This window comes from Branchiostoma belcheri, unplaced genomic scaffold (genome assembly GCF_001625305.1).
Source record: "Branchiostoma belcheri isolate BF01 breed outbred unplaced genomic scaffold, Haploidv18h27 scaffold197, whole genome shotgun sequence".
In the NCBI taxonomy this organism is placed as follows: domain Eukaryota; kingdom Metazoa; phylum Chordata; class Leptocardii; order Amphioxiformes; family Branchiostomatidae; genus Branchiostoma; species Branchiostoma belcheri.
In genome coordinates, this window is record NW_017803457.1 from 156,750 (window position 1) to 176,162 (window position 19,413).

The following is a 19,413-nucleotide window of genomic DNA, read 5'->3' on the forward strand; positions in this document are numbered from 1 at the left end:
ACCCAAGCTCAGTCCTGGAATCGGAAACAGCACTTGCTTATCCACCAACCCCACGCACGGGTCTGGATAGTGCTGACGCGTATCCACGACAGAATAGAGCAAATCAACTTGTAGATAAACGAAGTGTTTGTTCAGAACCGGGACACGCGATGGCCTTGTCCCAAACCATGCCCGGGCACGGTCTGGGACACTCAGCGCTTGTCCCGAGCCGTGCCTGGGGACTGAGCACAGTTTGGGACACGCGGGTGCCTTGTCCCAAACCGTGCCCAAGCACGGTTTGGGACACATTCTGAGACACGCGGGGGACTATCCAGAACCGTGCCTGACCGCACACAGTTCTGGACACGTATTATTTATGTTTGTGTGCTAGGGGACTGAACACAGTTCTCATAACATGTGTCCCAAGCGAGTTTCTTTCTTGTATTAACTGGTCTCTGTATATTATTATCTGAGTTCATATCGACCAAATATAAGACTAAGTTGTGATAAAATGCGTTTTGAAAGCACATTATTGCTGTACACAGACTCGCAAAATCTCACGTAATCTAGCCTATAACAAATCGTGGGCGTGAATAATTATGCTTAGGTTCCCGCCAATCACTATGATTGACAGCGCTTCCGGGTACGGTTCTGGACAGTCAGGCTGTGTCCCGTTCTGTGCCCGCTCAGGCACGGAATGGGGCGGGCACAGTTTGGGACACAACAGGTGTGGACCGAAGCATTACCAGGCTACGCTGCATCTAACGCAATCGAGATCGTACAGCAAGTCCCGGTCCCTCATTCAGAATCTTCCCCAAAACGCTAGCTGACCAGATTAAGGCCACGCTTACCTTCGTACACGAATTAAGTATAACTTGAGTTACATTTTAGTCCAATTTGACTGTTTGCTAAGCCCCGAACTACTCCCGAACACTTGCGTACCACCAGCCAACAATATCGATGGTTAAAATATCTTAAACTTTTTGCTAGTACAGCCGAGCAGTAGCCGACCTCGCCAAAAATCAAGCGACCTTGATCCTAACGTACTCCTAACAGTGGTTGGGGGGGGGGGGTCGGAAGGCCATATTTGTGTATAACATGATCAGTTACACAGAAATTGCGGCCACACCTGAAATAAGTAAAAAGACATCTCTAGTGGAAGGTTACCCAGCGGTATTTTACTCCTTTCTTCTGGAATAGTATTTTTACTATAGCGGTGCTAAAAAATTCCGTAGGACGCATTCCTCATTCCACATGGACAGGAGAACATCATGGAATGCCTTGCATACTTTAGCACCAAGGTATTTGTACAGTTTAGCAGGAATTCTGTCTTTTCTTAAGGCTTTTCTACAGTACATTTACGTGATGGATGTTCCAAGGAAAATCATGTCTTACTTGCTAGTAGATTGGGTAATAATTTCTCTAACCTCATGGCTGTATCAACCTTTTCTTCGCAGGGTGGAAGAAAGACTATGCAGACTATACTATGGTCAGGATGGTCCTTGTGGGATTTGTTGTAGGGTTCTTTGGTCTACTATAGATGGGTGTTTCTGAACTATTTCTTCCATCTTTCTATGATGATACTAGTAGTCGGACAATCTGCTGACGTCAGAGGGTCTTTTTTTTACTTCTGGTGGGTCTATAGAAAGTCTTAACAACATTTTGGCGTAACTTTTGTTTGTTTCTTCATGATGTTTTACTTCTTTCTTCACAATGGGTCTCCGTTTGTAAATGCTCCTAAGATCCTAATTCAGGACGTTGTGAGACCCGATAGTCTTCAGAAGATAACCCACCTGTAAGGTATAGAAAGGCTAGGAGAAGGGAAACTGTGAGGAGGGATGACAGTAGGGTGTACAAGATTTTACCGCCACTCTTGAGGGATTGCGCCTTTTTTTCTGTCCAGTGGGTCAACACAGGTGGCTGACTTAGCGTTTTAGTAAAGATTTTTCGGGGGGGGTATGACTTCATACGTCGGTGAAGGTTAGACATTTAGGTAATAAGATATATCAAGCAACTGTTATGATTTTGGAAACGGTGTGACGTTTCATGAAGCATCCACTACCTTCAATCAGTGACACGGCAAAATTCTCAAAAGTACAGGTCTACAAATGAGAACTATTGATTGATTGATTAAGCAATAAATTGATTTGCAAAAGAAGCTAAGACATGTATTTATATTCCCGATATAAATATTATATATATATATAAATAATTTATATAAATATATAAGATTATTTATATGTCACAGACGAAAGGTAGCGGATGCTTCACATCGTAAATGATGGTCACAAATATACAGTTGATTGGTTAATTGTTTTTGGTGTAACTTGGTGACTTTTCCCAGAATATTGTTGGCAACAATTCTCTATCATTGGATTAAGATAATAATTTTTTGTGTTGCCATGGCAACGGGTTTCTGACAGGCATTTTTTGCTAAATTTAGTACTTTTTGTTTCAACAATAGAATTTTATGGGTTTTATGTCAAGTTATTCATGGTTTCTAATATTAATAACACCCCATATAATTTTATGTAAATTTTACTATTAAATATGCATAATTTATGCTAATTTGATGACGTCATTGGCCAAAATCCAAGATGGCGGACCATATCATTAGAACAGGTATATACAGGTTATTTTCATTAAAATTTCATCAATACTTCCATTTCTTTTTCCAAAAAAGGTTTAAATGAAGGTCTTTAGTATGTTTACAATGTATTATAGGTTTTATCATGAAAAAAAAACTGTTTTTGAAAGTTCAATATTAATAATCCGAGATGGCGGATATCTTAAATATGCATGACGTCATGTTATGACGTCACCGGTGTTGCTATGGGCAACATAAGACTTAGTACACCATAATATTCTGTCATAAACACTTTTGGTACAGTTATGTTGAATACCATTGAGTTTTCAGGGAAAAACCTATTTAGACGGTTTGGGGCAATAAAATCACATTAATGACGTGATAATGACGTCATATTACATCATAACGACATAAAAAATTGTAGATATGATAAATTTGCACTAGTACACCATTCTCTGAAAATTTGGTGGTCATACGACATACCGTTCGCGAGTTCTTAGGGGGGGCAAACGAGCCCCCCCCCGGTCCCCCCATGTCAAAAAAAAGCCCGGTCTAGGTAGGGTTAAGCTTGGATTGGGGAAGGCTGAGATCCATTCACAGGCCGTACCCCTTCCCCACCGCATACCCCTTCCCTGCTGTTTCTGGGAATGCATTGATTGCTGCCTCGGTTGTTATAACTTAATCCGATGGGGCATGGGGACTTAATGTTAGCCGCATGCATCCATCGTCCGCGATAGTAGTGTCCCGAACCATGCCTGAGCAGGAACAAAACAAAACAAAGCTTGCGTGCAGCTCAACCTACCATCACTTAAGACCCGCCGTGAGAAACTGACTTTGAACTTTGCCAAGTCCTTTGAACACTCTAAGCTGCACCGTCATTTACTGCCACCGTCTAGAACCTCGATTAGCGGCAGGACGACTCGCTCATCCCACAAACTAGACTCTGTGTAGAATTGAAAGATATAGATCTAGTGCGATCCCTTACATGATTCGGATGCTGAATTCCTAACTGACTCTGACAGATTCGTACTGCGTATCCCTGTTTGTTGCCATTTACTTCAGAGTACGCATTATACATATATATTTTACTATTCATAGAATCGTTTACCCTACCTGTAATTTGTGTATACATCTGATATTTTAAACGACCTTTTAACGTATCTTATATTAATAATCAATGACGTATAATGATTTTAACCCTAAACAGTACACCTGGGGTCCGCGCGGACCCCAGCACTATATATTCTGTAATATCTTTTTTGTTTCTGAAGATTTTTTTCTGAAATTTTAGGTAATTGTCACCCACAAAGTTGTCTCTCAATACAGTGCAGAAAACTCCGTTTCTACCATTTATAAAAAAAAATTATATCTGATTTTCTTTTGGGGTCCGCGCGGACCCCAGCCGGCTTTCGATCATAATGGATACACTGGCGTTCTTATACATTACCTTATTTCCGTTTTTATATGTTTTTATGCACTCATCGTATGTCTACCAAGTTTTCAGAGAATGGTGTAGTAATAGAATTAAATTTTAATAACTTTGGTGTAATTATGACGTCATATGACGTTAGGGCTAATAATATAGTCCGCCATATTGGATTTTGACCAATGACGTCATCAAATTAGCATATTCTATGTATATTAAATGATTTAACTTATATTTAATTATGTAAGATGTTATTAATGTTGGAAAAGAAGTGTAATTTAATATAAAACTCGGAAAATTTTAATGTTTAAACCAAAATTACATCTATTTTAAAAAAACTGCCTGTTGCCATGGCAACACAAAAAAAAACATCAACTTACTAGTATCAAACTAATATGAACTTTTTTCCAGAGACATTTTAGGAAAGGTCTCCAAAATTTGATACTTCTAGCGCAAGCCGTTTAGCCGCTATCTGAGATCAAAGTTGGGCCTCAAAAGCCCCTTCAGTCTGAAATGGGTTTAAAAATCGGGTATTTCTTCTTATCTTCTTTTCTTCACCAAAAATAGAAAAAGTTCAAAATGTATGATTTTTGTATGTAATGTGGACACAGAGGTTCCCACATCAGTTTGCAAAACAATTGAGCTGGTAGCATGTTGATGATTTCTAAAAATTAGCAAAAAACTGCTCTGGGGTCCGCGCGGACCCCAGGTGTACAGATTAATCAGTCCGGGAAGGTGTACTGTTGAGGGTTAATGTGTGCTAACTTTTTATTAATTAATCAATTGTGTCATTGTCAGAGCTATTCAGGTTCCATGTACATGGAACCTGCCTTTCTGTACAAGTGATGAATGACGAATAAACCATTATTATAAACGGAAGACAGTCTGTCACTGTCCAGAATTGTGCCCGGAAGTGCTGAAAATCATGGTTACTCACGCCCCAAACACGGAACCTGACAAGGCCCTCGTGTGTGCAGACAGAACTGTGCGGAACCTGAGGCACGGTTCCGGATAAACCGTCCGTTTGCCCCGGCGAATCTCCTTGTAGATTAGGCCACACAAGTAAATTTTATGAATTACGTTCTTTGGAGACCCTATATCTAATGCGAGGTCGAAAAAAACAAGAAGGGCCCTAAAACAAGATGCCTAGATTAGAAATATACTAAGAGACGGCATATGTTTGGACACAAATTGAATGAGGTGACACAGATTAACAAGCAATCATCATCTTAACAGCAATAAGTCAGGTGGAACAGCAGTTGTCGTCCTATCCTGTTTCTTTCACATTTTTGCAGGCCTGCAGAAACAAAGCATGTGCTCTTTACCCATTTCGCGTTACGGGTTTCACGTCAAGCTAACGATTTGTGGCACTGTCGTGACTCTTTGTTCATAGTAACAGGAAGTGGAATTTCTTGTTTATTTTTCTAGGAACAGGCCAAAATCAATGCGCGCGTGGACGTCATCCATAAAATTTCCTTGGTGTGGCCTTAGTTAAAACTAACGATCCGTCCTTTTTACGACATGTCAGGTGGCGCATTGACGGGGCATGTCGGGAAGGTGTTGACAGAAATTTGGAGATAAAGCTATCGCGTGGCAAACACTTGTATGTTGATTTTGGTCAGAAATAGAATATTCTGACAAGAAACACGTTTCTTTCTACCAGAACTGTGCGATTGAGATTAAAAAGTCTCCACCAGCTTTGCAGGCTGAACAAACAGTGGAAATCTAAAAAGGAATGGAACTGGTTAGGGGATATAGCCGGCCATTTTGCCAGGCATTCTTAATTAATCTTGTCTACTTATTAGGCACGTGCTTGGGTTGAAACCCTCTACGTATAGGACAGAGGATTGATTCTGACTTCCGAGCAGTATTGATGTACCACACTGGCTAATGTTTTTCAGATCATATGGGCTATGTTGTCAGTACGGCGATGTGATCACATATTGACATGGGTGCTTACAATATGTTGAGATATGTCAAGATTTTTAAATATGTGACTTTTTATTTGTCAATTTTTAGGGAATATGGAAACAGACAAAAAGCCATCTCTAGAAAAAGATGGCACAAAAAAGGACGAGGGAGCCACGAAGCTGAGCTCAGGTAGTCGACATGCGGTACCCAACATTTATACGCCGGTTCCAAAAGCTGGTAGGAATCCCCGTAAAGTACAGAAAAAGGGGGTGGGAAAAGTCCTTAAAGTCAATCAAAAAGGGCCTGCAGAAGTAAATATTGGGCAAGATGAGCCTTCTTTTTCCCACTTCTACGTATACGATAAACCAGAGGATGTGAAAGGGTTCAAAAAGCTTGATGAAGGAAGCACTGGAAATGACAAAATCTCGTCTCCCCACTACTACGTGTACGACAAACCAGAGATTGTGAAAGGGTACAAAGAGCCTGAGAAAGGAAGCACCCGGAACGGTGAAGAGTCGTCTCCCCACTACTACGTATACCACAAACCAGAGGATGTGGAAGGGTATAAAGAGCCAGAGGAAGGAAGCACTGGGAAAGACGAGGCCTCCTCTCCCCACTACGAGAAACCAGAGGATGTGAAAGGGTACAAGAACCAAGAGAAAGGAAGCACTGGGAACAGTAAAGAATCTTCCTCCCACTACTATGTATACGACAAACCAGAGGATGTGAAAGGGTATAAAGAGACAGACGAAGGAAGCACTGGGAAAAACGAGGCCTCCTCTCCCCACTACGAGAAACCAGAGGATGTGAAAGGGTACAAGAATCAAGAGAAAGGAAGCACTGGGAACAGTAAAGAATCTTCCTCCCACTACTATGTATACGACAAACCAGAGGATGTGGAAGGGTATAAAGTGCCAGAGGAAGGAAGCACTGCGAAAGAAGAGGCCTCCTCACCTCACTACGAGAAACCAGAGGATGTGGAAGGGTACAAGAATCAAGAGAAAGGAAGTACTGGGAACAATAAAAATCCTGCTTCCCACTACTACGTATACGACAAACCAGAGGATGTAGAAGGGGGAAAATTGTCTAAGGAAGAAAGTACGGGACACAAGGAGGAGCCTTGCTCCCATGACTACGACAGGTCAGATGACAAACAGCCCGATGGAGAGAGCTGTGCTTACAAGATAAAAGGTAAGCCAAAAAACACGCGTGATATATGATATAATGATATAATATAACCTAAGTCGAGTTCTTACGTATATGTGGCCTTCACTAATATGTACATGTATTTCTGTCACAGGCCTTATTTATTAATTTCACCAGGAAACTAAAAAGCCCATTGTCGAACTTGACCCTCGTATTTCCAACCAAAATTCACCAATATAAATGATAACGTATTATGAAAACACAATCACAACATCATTTTATCCCGCGAAATCAAACCATAGCAACATCAAAACCATAGCATGTCCACAACACATAAAAAAACGAGTAAACCGATGCAGTACTATACGATACCATACTTAATATCATACCCGGGCCGCGATAACGTTCGATAACAGGTTCCGGACCGGGCCGTACTTTACGGTACGGCCCGGTCCGTAAGCCGTTATCGAACGCTTCCATGGCTTCCATAAAACGATTCGAACGCGTTTCGCCCTACCCGCTTGTGCCCCTTTCGAAAATTCGAATACAGAATCCGAACGTTGGAACTGATGTTGTTGCATTTTAGGGTTTAGTGGCACCAACTTTTGGCTCATCTTGCATTGAAAGGCATGTTTTCTTGGGTGGTTATGACATAAATAAAATACAACACGGTGTATTCCGCATCGCCCTCGGTCCCGGCCCTCCCGCGAGTCGGATCGCCCTACGGCCTGCGGCCGTCCGACCCGCGGTCGGGCCGATTCCTCGGGCGATACGGAATACCCCGTGTTGTATTCTATATATACAAACCCGCTAGACTACTAATGCTGCCTGTAATTGACCTCGACCTCATTTTTGTACGTTTGTGATTTTTGTGTTAGAGCGTGTAAAGGATGTGTGGAAGAAGTTGACATCAACACCTGCACCGTGCTATGGACTCTTGGTGTTTGCGTTAGTTCTTGCCGGCACCATTCTGGCTACTTACCTTGTTCCTGGAAGACAGGTACAAAATGTTTGTTTTGTTTTTATATATAAACCAGCTTAAGGCGTAGAACTCTGGGTAACATCAAATTATTTCCTGGGTTGTTTGGTATTCAAATTTTATCTTTAAGCAAGGCCATCGTGAAAAGGACGAATTTTAAAAATGTTATTTTTATTCAAATAGTGACGACACATTTTTTTTTCTGCCACCACTAACAAAGAGGACAATTGGGCAATACTAAGGAAAGTCATGTAAAGTGCCTTTCCCAAGGACACACGATCAGAGGCATGGCAGGATGAAAATTCGGGACCTTTTGTTTCCGACACGGGCACTCTAAGAAACTATGTGTATGCGAAGGTGCAGACTTAGTTCATGTTAAGCTAAAAAAAACCCTCTTTTATCAGTTAATCATATGCGCGCATGGTTCATCATTATTCATTTTGACCTAAAAACAAACAAATCAAACCAAGGTTGAATTGAGTAAGACTATAATAGTGGTTCTCATGTGTTGAAGATTGAATAAGTCCAACGTGCCTTTTCTAGGGAAACAACAATCTGATCTATTAGGGATTCGATTACAGGAGTATTCAAGTCAACAAAACTCAACTGCATAACGTTTTTTTTTTGTTAATGTGTTGTTGTTAATGTGTTGTTGTTTTCAAAAAATGAGACATAACTGAACGAATTAGCCAAAATCAGTATGTTGTCGAGGTGATGTCAAGATAAAGAAAGCTTTTAGTTCAAAATGGATCTTTTTCCCTCTCTTTCGCAGGTGGTGCATGATTCACACTTAAAGAAAAACATCTCGAAAAATGACGCTTACCCTCTATCAGGAGTTGGATCAACAGAATGGCCATTTTTAAACATCAGTCTGAATGCTGAGACTTTTCCAGTGATCACCGATTTTCTCTCAACCCCATGTAAGTAGTACTGTTATTGTCATTGTTAGCATATGGCCTATCTTTCCTTACATACCAAACTAATTTATCAAATGACATCTCTTATCCGATCCTTGAAGCACAATTTAATGACTTTTTTCTATGGTGGTTTGATTATTGTTTAGAGTTAAAACTTAAGATCAAACACAAAAAGTTGTCTCACCTAGTGCTTTTGACCAGTCACTCTGGTCTTCCTCAGTAGACTGACCCAGTGAGGTTTGTCACGTGAATTCTTGAAAGTGTGACGTCAACACTGGGTCAACCCAGCTCCTGTTCAGACCTAGTGCTAACGGCTACTCCTCAGCCATTTTCCACCACCTACAACACAACCAGGGTCAAACTCCAGTCCACGGATATCTTACCCCGCGAAACACGCTGGTGGGAACGGGGACCCGGTGTTAAATAGGCAATATATGAAAGAATGTACAACCCCACCCTCAACAGGGAGGGGGCTACGGATAGATCTCCGGCAGTTGACCTTGGCACTCTTGTTTGTTTGTTTGTTTATTGGTTATTGGTTCTCATATATTTTACATCAATAAAATGAACATATTACTGACAATAAAATAAAATGCTGGGGAAAGATATGAAGCCATAGTGGGTTGTCTGAGATCTTCCCCGACAAAATTAATTAAGAACTGAAATAATGCTAACAAATCAAATGGTAATAATAAATAACAATAGGTAATTAATAAATTTGATCAATATTATCAATATGATAATGGTAACAAAACAAATAGTAAAAATGAATAACAAAAGTGATTGATAAAAAACGCTGATTAGAAATGATATGTTAAAAACATAGGTTAACAGAACTTTAACTGCAGTACAGACATTGGCAGAATTGAAGCAATAACTCAAGAAAAAATAAATGAATTTTAAAAAGAAATCAAAGTAATAAGATATCAAATGTCGGGCTCTTAGCCCCAAGGACAGAACATACAACTTAAATTAAGGTCCTGTTCTGCACTACAGGAGCTTATTGACTAATTTACATCATCTTGTCTTGACTTGTCTAACTTTTATTTTCTTCTGGACTTCTAAAAAATGTCGTCACTTACTTGCATAGCAATAAATAGCTTAAGATTATAACCCTACAATGCTCCTCTTCTCAGTCACTGACGAAAGCTAGTGGATGCTACCTGAAATGTCTGACCGTTTCCAAAACCATATCTAGTTGCTTGAGTACTTTTGGAGTATTACAGTTCCTCTAGGCCTTTCTAAGTTGTGCTGGCACACAGAAAATACAAGATAAATATTCCTCGCACGAAAAATAATATCTCTGTTTTGTTATAAACTTAACCCTTGTCCTGCTGGCAATTTTTACATAATATTTTCAAATAATTTCATGTCTTAATCAGGTCACAGACCCTTGAGTTTTTTTGGCCCGCGGTGGCGTAGTTACTTCCGCATTCGTTGCGTTTCGCTGCGGTGTGATGCGTTGCACGAGAAACACCCCCAAATCGTACATATACAGGGCACTATATAGATGGTACTGTATGTGCAACCCATATATATATGGGCTCCGCAGGACAAGGGTTAAGGTAATAAACTGTTTCAATTGCTTTCGAAATTTTTGTTATGACACAGATCTGAATGAGTGCGCCAAAAAACCATGCCAGCATGGAACCTGTGAGAACAAAGATGGCGGGTACAACTGTACCTGCTCACCTGGATGGACTGGGCAGGACTGCCAGCTAGGTTGGCTTTTCTATGTATTGTTTTATCAGCTTTTGATATTTTTGAAGCTACGGTGGGGTTGAGTAACTTTTTTCTTTATACCACACAGATATTGACGAGTGTATCAGCAAAACCTGCCAGCATGGACGCTGTGTGAACAAAGATGGCGGATACAAGTGTATCTGTTCACCTGGGTGGACTGGGCAGAACTGTGGACAAGGTGATGTCTTTTTTAGCGGGAAGCTACAAATATTTATGACTATGATAATGAAGCAATGAAATAGGGTAAGCAAAGGAATGAATTACTTAATTTTTGTAATGTTTTTTGAAGGTACAGCTGGGTTAAGGTAACTTTTGTTTTCAAACCACCCAGATATTGATGAGTGTATCAACAAACCTTGCCAGCATGGACGCTGTGTGAACAAAGATGGCGGATACAGCTGTACCTGCTCATCTGGATGGACTGGACAAAACTGTGGACAAGGTGATTTTTTTTAGTTGGAAACTACAGACGTGTATTTATGACCAGTATAATGAAGCAAGAACGATAGGATAAACTAACGAATCAAGCCCTTTATTTTTTAACTACGGCTAAAACCTTTGTCTTCATGGCTTTACTTTGTCTTTGTACCACACAGATATTGACGAGTGTATCAGCAAACCATGCCAAAATGGACGCTGTGTGAACAAAGATGGCGGGTACAGCTGTACCTGCTCACCTGGATGGACTGGGCAGAACTGCCAGCTAGGTTGGCCTTCTCTATTCATCGTTTTATCATCTTTTGATATTTTTGAATTAACATCTGAGGTTAAGTAACTTTTGTCTTCATACCTCGCAGGTATTGACGAGTGTATCAGCAAACCTTGCAAACATGGCCGCTGTGTGAACAAAGATGGCGGATACTACTGTACCTGCTCATCCGGATGGACTGGACAAAACTGTGGACAAGGTGATGTATTTTTAGTTGGAAACTACAGACGTATATTTATGACCATTATAATGAAGCACGAACGATCGTATAGGCTAAGGAATAAATCCCTTTTTTGTATCTACAGCTACAACTTTTGTCTTTAAGACTTACTTTACTTCGTCTTTATACCACCCAGATATTGACGAGTGTATCAGCAAACCATGCCAAAATGGACGCTGTGTAAACAAAGATGGCGGGTACAGCTGTACCTGCTCACCTGGATGGACTGGGCAGGACTGCCAGCGAGGTTGGCCTTTTCTATTCATTGTGTATCAGCTTTTAATATTTTTTGACGCTACAGTTGTGGTTAGGTAACTTTTCTTTTCATACCACACAGATATTGACGAGTGTATCAGCAAAACCTGCCAGCATGGACGCTGTGTAAACAAAGATGGCGGGTATAGCTGTACCTGCTCACCTGGATGGACTGGCCAGAACTGTGGACAAGGTGATGTCCTTTTAGTTAAAAACTACAGACGTATATTTAAGACCATTATGATAAAGCAAGAACGATAGGATAAGCTAAGGACTAAATCCCTTTTTTCTTTTAATTATGGCTACAACTTTTGTCTCCATGACTTACTTTACTTTGTCTTTATACCACCCAGATATTGATGAGTGTATCAGCAAACCTTGCCAGCATGGACGCTGTGTGAACAAAGATGGCGGGTACAGCTGTGCCTGCTCACCTGGATGGACTGGCCAGAACTGTGGACAAGGTGATGTATCTTTTGTTGGAAACTACAGACGTATATTTATGACCATTATAATGAAGCAAGAACGATAGGATGAGCTAGGGAATGAATTACTTCATTTTTGTAACTACAGCTACAGCTTCTGTCTTCAAGACTTACTTGACATTGTCTTCATACCACACAGATATTGACGAGTGTATCAGCAAACCTTGCCAACATGGACGCTGTGTAAACAAAGATGGCGGATACAGCTGTACCTGCTCACCTGGATGGACTGGACAAAACTGTGGACAAGGTTAGTTTTCATAAGTTAGTTTCTTGCACTATATTTTAACACCTGTCCCGTTCGTATTTTTACACAATATTTGTCAATACTTTCATATCTAAAAAAGGTCATATAGCTTAATTTTTTACCCCACAGTGGCCTAGTTGCTGCCGCAATCGTTGTGTTTCCCTGCGGTGTAATTGTTGCATAAAATACCACCAAATCTTATTTTTTTATACAGTGCACTATATGGACGGTACTGTGTGTGCAATCTACAGATGTATTTGGGCTTCGCAGGATAGGGCAAGAGTTTTAAACATAATTCCATAGACTTGAAAATCACGACCGTCGATTTTAAAGTCATTTAACCCTAAACAGTACATGGGGTCCGCGGACCCCAACACTATATATTCTGTAGTATCTTTTTGTTTCTAAAGATTTTTTCCTGAAATTTTAGGTAATTGTCACCCACAAAGTTGTCTCTCAATACAGTGCAGAAAACTCCGTTTCTACCATTTATAAAAAGAATTATATCTGATTTTCTTTTGGGGTCCGCGCGGACCCCAGCCGGCTTTCGATAATAATGGATACACTGGCGTTCTTATACATTACCTTATTTCCGTTTTTATATGTTTTTATGCACTCATCGTATGTCTAACAAGTTTTCAGAGAATGGCGTAGTAAAAGAATTAAATTTTAATAACTTTGATGTAGTTATGACGTCATATGACGTCAGGGCTAATAATATAGTCCGCCATATTGGATTTTTGACCAATGACGTTATCAAATTAGCATATTCTATTCATATTAAATGATTTAACTTATATATAATTATGTAATATGTTATTAATGTTGGAAAAGAAGTGTAATTTAATATAAAACTCATAAAATTTTATGTTTAAACCAAAATTACTTCTATTTTTAAAAACAACTGCCTGCTAGAAACCCGTTGCCATGGCAACACAAAAAAACATCAACTTACTAGTATTAAATTAATATGAACTTTTTTCCTGGGACATTTTAGGACAGGTCTCCAAATTGGATACTTCTAGCGCAAGCCGTTTAGCCGCTATCTGAGATCAAAGTTGGGCCTCAAAAGCCCCTTCAGTCTGAAATGGGTTTAAAAATCGGGTATTTCTTCTTGTCTTCTTTTCTTCACCAAAAAATAGAAAAAGTTCAAAATGTATGATTTTTGTATGTAATGTGGACACAGAGGTTCTCACATCAGTTTGCAAAACAATTGAGCTTTTAGCATGTTGATAATTTCTGAAAATTAGCAAAAAACTGTTCTGGGGTCCGCGCGGACCCCAGGTGTACAGATTAATCAGTCCGGGAAGGTGTTCTGTTGAGGGTTAAATACACATTACGAATAAACAACAAAAAGCTCGAAGTAAAACAAGAAAAATACAAGAAAAAGATGAATGGATATTTCTCGTTTTCTTTTTACATGAGCTGTATATAGGTGGGTAATCTTGTGTTCTTTCTACTTCATAGATATTGACGAGTGCACAAAAAACCCTTGCCTGCATGGACGCTGTGTAAACAAAGATCGCGGATTCAAATGTAACTGTTCACCTGGATGGACTGGACTAAACTGTGGACAAAGTGAGATCTTGTCTGTGTGTATAGAATAAGGAAAGCATTGGATTACTTTGATTGCAATAAGTTTTTAGTACAATATTTTATTTAGTGGGGATTTCTTGTTAACTATTTTACCTGGAGGTTGTAGAGATGATATTGCAATTAATATTACTGCCTTAAAATGTAATTTTCCATGTCAGAAATACATCGGGATCAGTGCGCCAGGAAACCATGTCAGCATGGCCGCTGTGCGAACAAAGATAGCGGGTACAAATGTACCTGCTCACCTGGATGGACTGGGCAGAACTGTCAGCAAGGTAAGTTATTTTTGTTCTATGATTTGCCAAATGGAAACTTGATTTTGGATAAATTCTGAATCCAAGATTCCCAAAAGTCACAGCAATACTTTTCCAAATACTGAAACGTTTTCGCTGTTGTGCCACAGACATAAACGAATGTACCAGCAAACCCTGCAAACATGGAGTCTGTATCAACACAAATGGTGGATTTAATTGCGACTGTACCCGCGGATGGACTGGGAAGAATTGTCAGCAAGGTACGATTTATGAAGCCAGTCAAATAATAAATTAAAGTCCTGGAAAACATGGCAGCCAGTTTAAAACCTGACACCACGGCTTGTAAAAACGTTCTTTTGAAAAACAAACAATACATAATTACTGTGACCTACTGAATTACAGGTTATTAATGTTTGCTTTACATGCTTCTCAGAAGAACGTAGTTTTGGTCATCATATTAGTTTGAAATACTTTTTACGCAATGAATTTGGACCAATTAATAAAATATTTTATTGATGGCTCTTGTTTCATTTGTTTGACTTTCCGTATATTTGGTGTTGCAGTTAAGAGGCCAATATTTAAGTAACATTTCTTTTTATATCACATAGATGTTAACGAATGCTTCAGGCACCCGTGTCGCTATGGGCGGTGTGAGAACAACGATGGTGGATACAAATGCACCTGCTTGCCTGGATAGACTGGACGGAACTGTCAGCAAGGTGGTAGTATAAAACAATTTAGAATTCTTCCATTATATCCCAAAATAATGCAGATACTAATTTGGTTTACATCATTCAATATATATGCCCCAGCGGTATAACAATAACTTTACTTGTAGATATTAATTGATTAAGAATGAGCAACATTATGTTATAGAATGTAAATTGTACATGAGCAATATGTTCCCCTACTTCATACATCTAAGCAGTACAGACAAATTTATATGATTTCCAACGAAAATACAGACAAAACTTTGATTATAAAATTTATCTGTAATTACATTTTACCTACTAAGAAGCAAGTTTTACATGATAATTATATAAATGTATGTAACGTTATGTATATACAATTTGTTTGTTATGACTTGTATGATTTGTTATGATTTGTTATGATTTGTTATGATTTGTTATGATTTGTTATGATTTGTTATGATTTGTTTGTTATGACCCAGTTGGTATATGTGTTTAATAATAATCATAATTTATTAATTAATTAATTCATCCATTCTTTAAAATCTATAACATTTTATTCCTGTATTATTTACCAGGTGACAAGACAACATTAAGAAGGCTTTGATAACATTTTGTGTTCATGTCATTTATATACCCAGAGCTAACATGGTACCACAAGGGTGGTTTTCAATGTTTAATGTTGGAAGTTGTTATAATCATATCTGTTGAGGCCTTATATCAAATTGAAGTATCATTTGTTGCAGCTAAAAAATGCAAAAGTGGGTGGAGTGAACATGGCAAACACTGCTTCAAACTGATGACAGACATGGTCAGCTGGTCTAACGCCAACTCGAACTGCAAGAACCAAGGTGCAAACCTGGCTTCTATCAACAGTGCCAGTGAGAACCAATATATCAGCAGTCTCATCACTAATGGTGGGTAATCAGTGTCAGTTAAACCATACCTATTTATCAACCCGAGTAGTTCTATTGCATTAAAAACCATACCTATTTAGTAGTCCTATCCCTGAATGGGTTGGGGTAAGAGACAAGCTTGGCAGTACACAGCCTCTACGTGTCCAAGAACGTAGATTTGTCCTAGTCACTGATGGCAGTCTGGGCGGCATTTTTGTCGCTTTGATTCTTGTTTCAACGTTTAAGGTCTCTATCTTAAAATTACTTTTGGCCCGTCTTGTTATTTTTTTCTCATGGGAATTGTGATCTACCTAAGACATTCTCTCAAAATGTACTCGCTGTGGCTTTAGGTTGTGACCTTTAGCATCAGTACAACTTTTTACAAATTTGTATAATTATTTGTTTTGCATAGACGTTTTATTAGTTTTCCAACAGCATCAACATAGAGGTATGGACGAATGGGAACAAGCAATGATAGACCAAGATAGGTAGAAATGGACATCAGGTAATTAGGATATATCAGGATGGGTAAGGATATTTAGGAACAAGTTAGGATGTATCAGGATGGGTAAGGATAGTTAGGAACAAGTAAGGACTGGCCAGGATGGGTAAGAATGACCAGGAACAAGTTCGGATGTATCGGGATGGGTAAGGATAGATAGGAACAAGTTAGAATGAGCCAGGATGGGTGAGAATGGCCAGAAAAACATTAGGATGTATCAGAATGGGTAAAGATAGACAGGAACAAGTTAGGATGAGCTAGGATGGGTGAGAATGTCCAGGAACAGATCAGGATGTATCAGGATGGGTAAGGATAGATAGGAACAAGTTAGGATGGGCCAGTATGAATTTGAATAACCAACAACAAGTCAGGAGGTCTCAGGATCTGTAAGGATGGATAGAAACTGTATGGCTAACCATCATCCCAATTATTTTTTTCTTAATGATATGCAGCACCCTGCAAAGGAAAATTCCCCATGGTCTGGATTGGTCTCCAGGTCAAACATAAACGCAGAAAGATTCTGACGTGGTCGGATGGATCGAGCGTTGTCTACAAAAACTGGGTGCCTGGTGAGCCCAACAACAATAAACATTACTCTAAACGCAAGGGAGAAGGGTGCGCTGGAGTGTACTTTAAGGTATGTGATACTGTTTCTTACTTGTATTCCGTAGGTTCGACCTATTTTTGTACAATAATAGGCTCATCCATATGAAGCAATAATTCAGTGCATGTTGCTGCGATGCAACAAAATCCTTATTTCACTGCTTCTCAGTCAGAATTTGGGTCTTTTGAAAAGTATGGCTCTTTTTGTTGTGTTCCCTTTGCCCAAGTTAACTGAAATTAGGCAAGACTGTGCGGAGTGATCTACTCTTTTGTCCTATAGAGCGGCTCTTAGGCATTTTCATTATGGAGGAGCCAATTGATGCGCAGAAAGAACAGTTTATTAAAAAGCTTTTTTGGCTGTAGCCTTGATATTAAATCCTTAACACTATCTGTTGAAGTTTAGCGTTATTCCTCTGAGTTTTACGGAACAAACTATTTCCGTCGGTGTTAGCCTCAAAATCACATAAATGACACAATTATGTCGTTATGTGAATGACATCATAACGACTATAAGTTTGTTGTTATGATTTAAGGTCATTACTGCATTATTCTCTGCAAATTTGGTGGCCCTTCCATCAGTGGTTGTTGTGTTACAGCGGTTGCGCCTCAAAAGCCCCCCCCCCCCATGCACCATAGAACCATAATTTTGTACAATGATTAAAAAGACTCTTTTTTACTGACAATATATGTTATAATAGTTGGCACTATTTGGCATTAAACGTAGCTTAATATAGGTATTTTTGTTGCTTAACAGGTCTTTGATGTCGAAATTTAAAATTGTAAAAATTTTTCCCGCCCACCTTGTTTTGAGCCAGTGGAGAATGTCATACATAAAATTTACTGACTTCGTCCTTACAGCGTTACTTCTTTTATCTTACAGACCGGCAAAAACTCTTTCTGGGGCAAGCGCAGGAAAAAAGGGCAATGGAACGACTATAATTGTAATCAGGGCAACTTTCCCTACATCTGCAAGAGTCTAAAAGAATAACAACTGGACTGCTTGCTCCTGACATGAAAACGAGCAACGACATTAAATTAGAACAAGAAAGAATTAATAAACTAGTAATGGAAGCCACGCTGCTAAGACAGCAAAACCGTCGGAAGACAAGGCCACGCTAAATTGTTCCCATTCAAAATTAATGGACAGTAATACAATCACCTAGCACCAAACTGTCCATCATTGCCTTCTTCGCTAAGTCCTCGGTTATTATATTATACGAGGTTCTTATACCAAATTTTATACATGCCTTGTTTTCACAATGGAGTAGAGGTAAATGGTTAAGTGTTTTGGAATTCTGTACCTGTTTGTTTCATGAATTGAAATGTGCAAATATGTAACAAGTAATTCAGGTAATCTAAGGTGAGTAACCATTGTCTGAACATGAAATGAATCTGATGTAAATATCTGTTGACGGTACCTTGCAAAATCATTTTCTAGACGTCAAACACAACAACAAAAGGGAAGAGAACTTGGATCTACACTTGCATATATGCATTAAATCAACAGTGGCGATTTACAAATTACAAAATATGCTAAATTTATCTTGCATTCCAGTAAAACAAAACAAAAATGAAAACAGAAAAACCCTTATATATCAAATATAGAATTATAGACTTTTTTAGACCTCTGTATATACTACTAAAAGGTCTTTCTTTGTAAAAGTTTTTTTTCTTTTGGCAATAAGGCAATGTTATCTATATTATATGGATGACATCCGCGCAGGCATGGATTTTCGGCCGTTTCCAAAAAAAAAGTTTTCAACCTTTCTGTAAGTCGTAGAAAACAGTTGCAAAATTAACAAATCTATATCGTAATTTGCAAAAAAAAATAATGGAAAATGATATCAATGTTGTAGAATGCCAAAATGTAACGAAAAAGACGAGTTTCAAGAGTAGATTATTCGCAATAGTAAAAATGATTAAACTTATAAGCTATAATTATGTTCTCATAGGTGTAGCAGTGGCCAAGTAAATGGTAACCCTCAAACCACCGTTGGGGTCAAAACTAACCCCAGGTGTATATAAACATGTGCCATTTTGACTTTTCTTGTCGAAAACGAAATGAGTTTGTATATATGCCGTATAACTTCTTATACGTTTTTACGGAGACTGGAATACTGTTGATTGAATTATCCTAGAAAGTTTTTGTGTTGTCAAGTGTGGTCAAAACCGTCCCTAACCTTTTTAGCCGGTGTTTTAGCATATCTGAGTCTTTTGTTGTGGTCATTTTTTTTCGCGGTAGTATGTTTGCTTGAGTTTTCTGCTGCCA

General features: G+C 39.1%; 1 protein-coding gene across 1 annotated transcript; it reads left to right on the forward strand.

Moving 5' to 3' along the window:
* The first annotated feature begins 6,016 nt into the window (after positions 1–6,016).
* LOC109468250 lies at positions 6,017–18,718 on the forward strand. Its single transcript, XM_019766507.1, has 13 exons — positions 6,017–7,094; positions 10,557–10,667; positions 10,756–10,866; positions 11,020–11,130; positions 11,285–11,395; positions 11,486–11,596; positions 11,676–11,864; positions 11,955–12,065; positions 12,226–12,336; positions 12,497–12,607; positions 15,890–16,060; positions 16,994–17,178; positions 18,025–18,718. Exons 1-13 carry the CDS (start codon positions 6,017–6,019, stop codon positions 18,130–18,132), a joined length of 2,619 nt encoding a protein of 872 aa, XP_019622066.1. The 3' UTR covers positions 18,133–18,718.
* Positions 18,719–19,413: the final 695 nt, after the last annotated feature.